This window comes from Acanthisitta chloris, unplaced genomic scaffold (genome assembly GCF_000695815.1).
Source record: "Acanthisitta chloris isolate BGI_N310 unplaced genomic scaffold, ASM69581v1 scaffold12310, whole genome shotgun sequence".
Taxonomy (NCBI): Eukaryota; Metazoa; Chordata; class Aves; order Passeriformes; family Acanthisittidae; genus Acanthisitta; species Acanthisitta chloris.
Window position 1 is genome coordinate 3472 of NW_008651127.1, and position 10975 is coordinate 14446.

At 36.5% G+C, this 10975-nt stretch overlaps 1 protein-coding gene across 1 annotated transcript in view; it reads right to left on the bottom strand.

Moving 5' to 3' along the window:
- Positions 1–2532: 2532 nt before the first annotated feature.
- LOC103799542 (spindlin-Z) overlaps positions 2533–10975 on the bottom strand; it is a 14270-nt gene continuing 5827 nt past the window's right edge. The window contains exons 2-4 of the mRNA XM_009071873.1: positions 6072–6325; positions 4863–5096; positions 2533–2970 (exon numbers count right to left, since the gene is read on the bottom strand). Of these exons, the coding sequence (XP_009070121.1) occupies positions 2771–2970; positions 4863–5096; positions 6072–6325 (688 nt within the window). The 3' untranslated portion in view covers positions 2533–2770. The remainder of the gene's footprint in view (positions 2971–4862; positions 5097–6071; positions 6326–10975) is intronic.

Consider the following 10975-nt stretch of genomic DNA (forward strand, 5'->3'; position numbering starts at 1 on the left):
ATTGAATGTTCTAAGCTTCTAAGCATGCAAAAAAGGATGGCCTGCATTTAAGGTTTTTTTTGTTTCTTTTTTAAAAGTTTTACATGGCAGCTTGACATCATGCACACATAATATACAACAATACTACAGCAGATAAATGAGAGGCCAATAACTTTTAGACAAAAATCCATGGCTTGTGTTATCACAAGACCTATGATAAATTTGGAAAATAATGTTGAACCCCTAGAACAAGGGACCAATGTGTAGTTACTAGGGTAATGCAAGCACTGCATGCAGATCTGAAATATGAGCCTAAAATAAAGCTCAAAGCAGATGGCAGGGAGTGGAATTAGCCTCAAGTCTCAAAAAGGTGGTTTAAGCTATTTAAAAGCAACCACAAAACCACCCCCCCCATACCTTAAGAAAAAAAAATTAAAAGAAAAAACCCATGCAACAGACAATGGGGACATCTAAAAAAAACCATAAAATTTGAAAGCATATACTGTATAGATTATATTCTAATTAGCAAAATATGTGGTGTATTAGAGTGGCTTACATAAAACCCCACAAATGCAAGCCTAATGCTAAAAATGTTCCAGTAGACCTAAACCTCAAATATTTTAAAACAGACCTCGTTGTTACATCCTTAGATGTAAAGCCCAAAATTTGTTGTATTTTGTGTGTAATCAATACACTCATTCTTGTGCCACAAATATCAACTTGGGCTCATGGAGCCAGGCTCAGCTTTGAGATTTACATGCAGGACTCTTAAGAGTCAATAGAAAGCACATAACAGATCTGCAGGATGAAAGCACTGTGTTGCAAATCTGCTCAATTTTGTTCAAAACACAATGAAAATTTACTGACTCAGATACTTAGTGCTTAAAGACTGGATTGAGAAGTTGTGAACTGAAAGACAATAGCCTGCCTTTGGTTGCCCATGATGAAATACAGGACATAATGCAATATAGTAGCAAGGAACAAAGAATTAAGATACCATATTTATACAGTATTACCATTTAACAGCATAATGAGGCACAAGCCTTAAGGCTAAAATATGAAATTAGGCAAAAAAAATGAACAGAAAAGGACTTAAACCACTGAGTCTTTGATATCAATAACACCCAAAATAAAGGTTATTAACAGTACCTCTCCTGCATCCTTTCACTAACATCATACAGTTGGATATCTATGTATTCCTTCTTTCCATCAATAGCATTGACTGTATTCACATTCTTCACATATTATATTTCTGTGAAGCAGTGCTTTGAGGCTTGTAGAACTCTTCTTTAACATGACAATTTTGTTGCTGTGCTGATCCTTGTTACAATTACAATGCTTTTAAAAGTTGCTATACTTTAAAAAACAACAAATACCCTAACCTTGATTTACAACTATCTTGCGAGATTAAAACTGTGAAAGGATTCTGCTGTTGTGGGCTGCTATTTACATCCACAATCTAATGCAGATGACTGAACCACTGAGACTGTCTATAGCTCTTATTAGATAGTACACCACTGGCATGCAAAGCTCTAGTGTTCATAGAATGAAATTAATGTTAACGGCATACCTCAAAGCAAGTACACCACAAAAGGCAACAACAGGTTTAAACTGTAGATTTGTCTGGACACTCCTTATGTGGAAAAACCAGAAAAAGAATACATTGAAAAGATGCCTTCTTGAACCAAAATGGTTAAAAACAATAGCAAATCCCATCACAAAACAAAGCAAAGGAATACAGCAGACTGAGCAGAAGGCAACAAATGCTTCTCCTTCTCTAAAGGAGGTTCTCAGTATAAAAGGACTCCCCCACCTCCATAAACTTGTATTTACCATGTAAAAGATTAACTACTACTAGTTTTTTAAGTCCACACACAAACATCCAGGTTGCTAGGTTCTGATATTAAATGAGAGACTACTGATTGCCAATGTGTAGTCTAAAGTCTTCTTAAGTAGCATTATATACTGTGGCACCAAGCACTTGCATTCTGCTATGAAATGTGTATAACAAAACAGAGTACAACATTTAGGATTAAAGGCAGCTTTGTTGTGTGTATTTTACTGGTTCCTACAACTTGCAAACACAGGTCCTTAGCCTGCATTTTCTAATTAACTGGTTATAAAGATTAAATATATTTTTATAGGTTAAAGCCTTTTCAGTGAAAGGTGCATAAGTCAAACACTTGATATCCTACTGCCCTGTGACTAGCAAAAATGCACAAGTATTTCCATGTAATGCAAGTTCTTAAAAAGCGTAATTTGCAATAAAGTGTAGAAACACAGTAAATTGGTGTTACTTGGGTTAGACACTCCTTACTGCTGCACAAACTATTTAAACCTTTCAAGAGTCACCTCTGTACCAACCCAGAAAACAAGGACTGCCAGTAGCCAAGAAATTAAATTTAATGGTGCAAAAGAAGGCATATGGAAAATAGCAAACTACACTTGCATGTGGCAGTTGAACAGGTGATGCAAGGTTTAAGAAAAAATCAACCTATGAAAAAATCTAGATTACAATACTAGATTGACTTCACACAGCTTGAATTTGCAACTGTTCTTTGCACTCCCTACCACCCAAATATATCAACTTCCTTCAAGAAAAGGAGTTCTCTTACACAAGATGTGCCATGTTCACATAAACTTGTATTATTCAGAACAAAAGAGTTGCTGGCAGAGATTGTGGGTTCGCAGGGACATTTAAGCTTTTGTTTAACTGAAAAACAGTCAAGTCTGTGTCTACAAATTTTAAATTTAATAGTTCCACAAATTTGACAGAAGTTCATGACGACATCTAGGATGTCTTCACCAAATCATAAACATAAATATGGAAATCATCATCAAACTTGATGAAATAGACAGATGGTTTGGCTTCAACTTGATGAATGACCATGCCAGTCCGTTTTGAGCCATCTTCTTTGGCATATTCCACTTGTTTGCCTACCAGGCTGTCCACAACTTCACCTGGCTCTCGTTCTGCAGGAGGTGAATCATCTGTAATATGAAAATACAATGGACTTTGGTAGACATTTTATGGATTTTTTCCAATATATAAAACTGCAGAGACTTCTTTAAAAGTTAAGAAACAATCGCAAGTTTGAAATGCAGAGTATGTCTAAAACAAGTTGACTTGTTCAGACAAGCACCTAACTATTACCATGCTTCTAAGAGAGTAGACACAGATTTTATTTTTTTAGGCAATACCGTCTTCAATTTTATGAAGTAAAAAATAGCACTTCAATTGGTTAGAAAAGTAAATCTTTTGACATGAAGGTTTACACACCAATTACAAAACATGTTTGTAGATAATGGAATTTAAGCCCCCAGCAGAACAAGGCACTGTCTTTAACAGAAAGGCAAATGTGCTAGAATTCACAAACTATCCAAAATGTTAATGCAAACATGCCATTGCAACAAAACCACATCTTCCAAGCTAAGTGCAACCTCCTTAATCAATAATGCTGTTAAAAGGAGCTTTCAATTTCACACTAGAATGGATAATGTTGAGAAGTTTAACTATATTATTTGCTTTTCTGGCAAAATCGACCTAGAAGTATCCTTAAAGAAACAATTCACATTGTCTGTAAAAGATCCAAATTCAGGGAAGGTAGCTCATAGTTTGGAGTGTGTTAGAAACAGAGGTAAGTAATCATAGAATCATAGAATATCCTGAGTTGGAAGGGACCCACAATAGATAGTCTCAGGAAAAGAAGAACACATTAACAACTTAATTCTTAAATATGAAAAACATAAGTATTTTAACTTATTTTTGAAGATGGAAGAAAGCAAAACAGAATTTAAAAAGCAATTGCAAGGCATTTTGCAGTGCCAGCTCTGAAAGAGCTTGCTTTATTTGGTTTTTCATGAATAGGAAGGTCAGTTTTTCCATTAACATTTGTGGCTCCCTCTCAAGCCAACAGATATGTTGCTTTCTGTTATGCTGGAAAAAAACCCCTAAAACCATCAGACTACTACAGAGGTTATGCAAATAAGTGCTGCTTGTTTACTCAGCCAGTTCTAGAGCTGAAGGAAGACAGTCTCAGAAACCCAGTGAATTAATTTTAAATAATATTTATGTAGTGCATTGCATAATGAGTGTTTGGCTATTGAATGAATGATTTACTTTAAAGCCAAAATTGCCTCTGTCAGAGAAGTGCTTTTGAGGCACAGGACAAAAATGAGAGTACAAAATTCTTAACAATCTTTTTTCTCCTTTTCTTTTTTGTATTAACTAAAACCCCTTGAACACTAATTCTGTGAAAATATTTATAGGAAAGAAGACAATAACTTTCACTTCAAGAAAGGAAGAAAAACTATTCTTCATAACCTATTGAAATCTTTTTCATTTATGTGTTTAAACATGTGAGAGAAAAGGCATTTTCAAAGTGAGTTTTTTTCTTCCAAGAAACTATTCAAAAGCTTTCCAAATTGAAGATGCCTACCCAAACTAAATTAACCTATTTTAGTTAGCCCCAAAACATTATCCTTAAAAGAACTGCTTCAGAAATACAACTCCTTGAGATGGCTCTTGATTTGTGACACTTCTATAAGAAAATAACAATTAAAGGCTTCTAGTTTGTCAGTGTAAAAAAGAATCTAAGTGCAATCTCTTCCACAATAGTATGCATCTTTTTATCAAAATTAGGAATTAATACGGAAAAGGATTTCCCAGTATTTATTGCATATTTCACCACTGATTCAAGTAAAATATTTCAGAAATTGTTTAATACAGATGTATTTTCAGTTGTGCTGTAACCTTTGCTAGTTTTGATACTTAAAAAGATCTGTGTTTGCCAACTCTCTTTTCCATACATAACTCATAAGCCATACAATAATACAAAGAGAGATGCCACTTTCCAGAAGAAAAAAGTAACTGTTCTACTTACTGGAATCGGGCATAATGCGAAGGTCACCTTCTTTATAGTCATCTAAGAGTTGGTACATGTACAAGACAGGATCTTTCTCGTAGGTAATATAAAACCATGTGTTCATAATAGGAGCTCGAGCCAAAACCATCCCCCTCCATTCATCTTTTGAGCCATCCTCTGTCTCAAACATATGTTCCACAGCTTTGCCAATCATAGTGTCTGCCAGGTGGGCATCGGTAATTCGAGATGAAGCTGAAATGGTAGCAGTTCATAAGTATGTCCATTCAAAAAGTACAGAAATAAGTTTTTGTAAAAAATAATCTTTATCCAGATTCATGAATAAATTTGTTTGAAAGTTAGTCAATTCACATACAAAACAAATAATGCCCATTTCAGAGAGTTGAAGAACAAAGAACTGCAGAACTTGAAGAATTATTTTATCATGTTAACACTCTGTATCGACATTTTCCATCATTGCCCCCTCCCTGCCACCAATCAAACTATCATAATGCAAGGTAAAGGGAGACCAATATAGACCACAGCAAAGAATAGCATCTGTATTTTAAATACTTGTATTGTGGGGGGAGAGGAGGAAGAGAGGTTAAATCACAGAGCAGCTGTATGAAGTTATTAATGAAGGCGTTCAGTTTGGTTCCCCCTAACCCCATTCTAGAGACTGTTACTTCTTTGCAGTCTGGAAAAACAAGAATTTATTCCATTCAGAAATAAGCAATTAGTAGGGTAAACTTTGAACTTTATAGTTTGGAAAAACCTGCAGTTTAATAATCCAATGCTAATTATAAAAAAACCAATAAAGCCTTGATACTAGTCATTTCACTTAGAAAATGCTTTTTTCCTTCCGCTTGTATTAATACCTAGGGAAATCACATGAAACAAACACTCCAACCAAACAAATAATTACTGGCAAACACACACAAGACAACATAGCCAGGACATTTCTCAGCTGGCTCAGAGTTCAAATTTTAATAGAAATATTGATGCTAATGTACATATGCTTGTTAGGGATATGACTCTAAAAAAGACAAACCACAGAATTTTCTGCATACCATTTAAAGACAAGAGACAGCACTAATCTCTCTGATATCATCAAAACTTTGTGAAATAAAACAAAATAAACAGAGCATTTAGATTATCATGTGATGAAAAGTAATTTAAAAAAATTTAAATGTTCTGACAACATATGCATATAGGAAAGAAACCTCTTACCAACTCTGTCTGGAAGGACTTCAAGTGCTGAAACTCTTTCATCTTTGTGCAGTTCTAGTCCATACACACAATCAAATCCATCATACTTTATAAGATAGAGAGAGGGATTTACAGGAACTTGATCAAGAACTGTGCCCTTCCATTGTGTTACAGGTCCACTCCCTTCTCTCCAGCCATGCTGTATTCTGCAGCCTACAATGTTTCTTCGTGGCTGAGAAATAGGTTTGCTTGGTCCAACATTGTTTCTATGCTTTCTGTACACAGATACAAACATAACATTAAACAAGTACATACTCAAAATTCTACTCTAGACAAGAGCTGCATGCTTTAAGAAGGCAATATATTATTATTATATATTAATATAAGATACATTAAATTCTAACATACACAGCTTAGTGCATCTTATTCAAATTAGGGTATAAAGTATATTCCATTGCACTGGAAAATGGAAAAAAACCCACACTGAAAAGTAGTGGAACACTTGCAACATTTTGTATAAGGTTGCTTTCATAACAGTAGCTTCTAAAACTAGTTTGCTTGAGCCAAAAGAACTATTTTAGCCATTGCTACACTGAACATCAAAAGTAAAACTTGCTTGTTAAAACCCTAAATCAGGTCTCAAAGAGCAATGTCACCTAATAGTATTATATACTTTTGCTAAATTGTTGCTCTCTGCAGAACAGTAAACCTAATTCCCTTGCCCCAGGAGGAAGAAGTCAGTGGAAACATTAGTGGTGGTTGATTAAAATTCTGTTTTCCCCAACCTGTGTTGTCACCTGAAGGAAGTTTTGCTTCCCTCTGCACTTACAGGTATCTTTGACTTCAAGTGTTTTTAAAGACGCATGGTAGCGACAATATTCTTCTAACATTCCTTTTTAGTATAACACAAGAAAAATTATATGCAAAGGTCACAGCAACAGAAGTAACACTCTTTAAAGCAGACAATAAATGAAATATACTTTTTACCCTTCCTCATTTTTTTATGCCAACTTGCACAGAAAGATTCCTTCTGGTGAATGGCAGTTGCTCTGATAAACAGCCATGTAAGCTAATTGACAGTTTCAACCCAATAAAAGTGTTACACAAGTTTTATTCCACTGAGTTAAAACCCCCCAAAACAGTAACTTGACAGTTGATGTCAAGTTGATGTCAATATGAAGAAACATGAATGTTATGACATTACATTGGTGATAAATGTATATTATCTTTATTTTAGCATGTTACAATACACATATTCAATCCTAAAGTGGGTTGCCTGATTGAATTTTCACAAATGTTAGCTAATTACAAAATAAATTTCTGGATTAGTTACCAGTGATACTACAGTTCATTTAAATGGCAATATACACATCACTAGCATGCTTAAAAAATCAGTTGCAGAAAACAACATCCATCCTTAGATTAGTGACAGTGATCAAAGAAAAATGTCTCTAGGACCAATGAAAGCTCAAAGAGCAGCCCATGTATGATAGAGATCCAAAAGACACAAATAGTAATCTTATCAGTGAAGTCCTCATGAGTCTTAAAGAATAATAAAAACAGTATATAAAGTTACTAATGCTGAAGATACAATCATAATTCTATTAAAACCAAGACGTATAATTCCTTCGACAGCTTGTCCCACCTCAAGACTTTCATACTCCATGAAAATCTTAGCAGAGTTCTACAGTATCTTTTGTTAAACTTAACTTCTGTGATGATTTAACCTGATCAAGGAGGTCACTCTGCATTCACAATCTGTGTTGTCAAAGTTAGGAGTATTATAGAAATGCTAATCTCTTCTAGTTAAGAGGAACGTAACTAGAACTTAACGGCAGAGTTGGTTCTAATTTTCCACAGAAACTTGAATACATGTTCAAATACTCTTGCTCAAGTCTTAATTTTAAAAAAACCTATAATAGTCTCAGTAAAGTTTTATCCTGAATAAATGAGAGACCTGGTTCTTAGGCACAATGAAAATGACTTTGTTTTGCATGCAATTATTTAGTTTTAATGAATCCTAATTCCATTTTAAGGCACCCTCACAGAATAAAATCAACTTCTACTGAAGTTAAAAAATTAAAGTTGAAAAAGGTAAAATAATACCATTCATGTTTAACTACACAGTTAATTTCACTTTCTGCCTATAAATCATTATAATAACATTTACATTTGCACAATTAAGTGAAAAACTTCAGTCACTTAAAAATATGCTTAAAAAACCTACATAATAAAGTTCAGTTTGGTAACTACCTTTTAAAACACCTTGGAGAGAGCAAAAAGCATCATAAATGTAATTACAAATCAAGCAGCAGCTAGGTATACTTGCAGTTCAAGTTCTCTTTGTCTGAAGGCTGGTACTACTGGACAGCCATTCTCATTTGTATTGCTATTTGTTATAGGAAGAAATATGATTTTCAAACAAATAAATTACAGAATCAATTCAGAGTTAGAATATTAGATCCCATGAGGATCATCAAGTCCAACTCTTGGCTGCACAGGATATACCCATGTGCCTGAGAGCATTGTCGAAATGCTTCTTGTACACTGTCAGGCTTGGTGTTGTGACCACTACCCTGAGGAGCCTGTTCCAGTGCCCAATCGCCCTCTGAGTGAAGAATCGTTTTCTAATATCTAACCTAAACCTACCCTGACACAATTTAGTGCCATTCCCACGGGCCCTGTCACTGGTTGCCAGAGAGGAGATCAGTGCCTGCCCCTCCACTTCCCGTTGTGAGGAAGTTGTATACAGCAATTGCAAAGAATTGCCAAAGCAAAATTATTTTTGCTTGCAACTGAACATGTAATATGAAAGAAACCAGGTTTCTAACTGACTACTAATAACAGAATCATAGAATGATCTAGATCTAATTCTTCTACCTCCTGCCATGGCCATCTTTCATTAAATCAGGTTGCTCAAAGCCCCATCCAAACTGATCATGAACACTTTCCAATGATGGGGAATCTACAGCTTCTCTGAGCAACCTGTTCCAGTGCCTCACAACCCTCATCATAAGAAATTTCTTCCTTATGTCCAATCTAAACCTACTCTCTTTCAGTTTAAAACCATTGGCCCTTGTCCTGTCAATACAGACCCTGGTAAAAAGTCTCTCTTTATATGTCTTTTTATATAAGCTCCTTTTATATATGTTGAAAAGCCACAATAAGGTCTCTCCAGAGACTTCTCCGCAATGAATGATCCCAGGTCTCTCAGCCTTTCTTCATAGGAGAGGTGTTCCAGTCCTCTGATTGTTTTCATGGCCTTCCTCTGGACCCACTCCAACAGTCCATGTTTTTCTTGTACTGGGGACCCCAGATCTGCACACATTACTCTAGGTGGGGTCTCATCAGAGCAAAGTAGAGAGGGAGAATCATCTCCTTTGACCTGTTGGCCACGCTTTTTTGATTCAGCCCAGGATATAATTGGCTTTCTGGGCTGAAAATACACACTGCCAGCTCATGTTCAATTTTTCATCCACCAGTTCCAAGTCCTTCTCTGCAGGGCTGCTCTCAATCCACTCATTCCACAGTCTGTATTGATACTGGGGATTACCCTGACCCAGGTGCAGGTCCTTGTACTTGGTGTTGTTCAACTTCATGAAGCTCACACAGACTGAGCCTGTCAAGGTCCCTCTGGATGGCATTCCTTCCCTCAAGTGAATCAACTACACTGCTCAGCTTGGTATCATCTGCGAACTTGCTGCAGGCACACTCAATCCCACTGGCTATGTCATTGATGAAGATACTAAACACTACTGGTCCCAGTACAGACCCTTGAGAGACACCACTCATTACTGGTTTCTACTTGGACATTGAGTTCTTGACTTTGAATGCAGCCATTAGCCAATTCCTTATCCATCTAACAGTCCACCAATTGAATACATCTCTCCAATTTAGACAGAAGGATATTGTGGGGGCCCATGTCAAAGATTTCAGATAAATGACATCTGTAGCATTGACAACATCAGTTGCTCTTCCCTTGTCCACTGGTGCAGCTGCTCCATCGTAGAAGGCCACTAAATTAGTTAGGCATGACACGCCCTTGCTGAAGCCATGTTGGCTGTCTCTAATCACCTCCCTGTTTCCCATATGTTTCAACATGTCTTCCGGGCCAATATGTTCCATGATCTTATCAGGCACAGAGGTAAGACTGACTGGTTAGTAGTTCCCAGGCAACTCCTTAGTACCTTTTTTTTAAAAGGGCGTGATAATATAAAAAAATGTGTGTATAATAACCCATAATATACTGTGACCAGTATATTTCCATATAAGATAATAGTTAACTTTCTCAAACCATGAATAGTATGTTGTTTCTGTGATAAGCAGAGTAACACATAAGTATATAAATTTTGAGATGGTGTAATGAGAAAAATAAAAAGGTTTCCCTTCTGTTTGCTTAGAGTTACCCTTAAAATTTCACAAAGTTTTGTTCTTAAAGACTGGGTTAACATTTCAAATCCCTAGACATTCAATATTTAAACACACAGAGCCAGGAAAAGCAGATAACACCAAGTCCAACACCAACATCACTACAACCTCCTTTCAGGTAGTTGTAGGGAACAATAAGGTCCCTCTGTGACTCCTTTTCTCCAGAATAAACAACCCCAGTTACATCAGTTGCTCCTCACACCTGTGCTCTAGACCTTTCACCAGCTTCGTTACCCTTCTTTGGACATGCTCCAGCACCTCAATGTCCTTCTTGAAGTGAGGGGCCCAAAACTGGACACAGTACTCAGGGTGTGGCCTCATCAGTGCCAAGTACAGGGGGACAATCACTTCCCTAGCCCTGCTGGCCACACTATTTCTAATACAAGCCAGGGTGCCATTGGCCTTCTTGACCACCTGGGCATACTGGTGGCTGACATTCAGCTGTCTGTCGACCCGCACCCCCACATCCTTTTCTGCTGGGCAGCTTTCCAGCTACT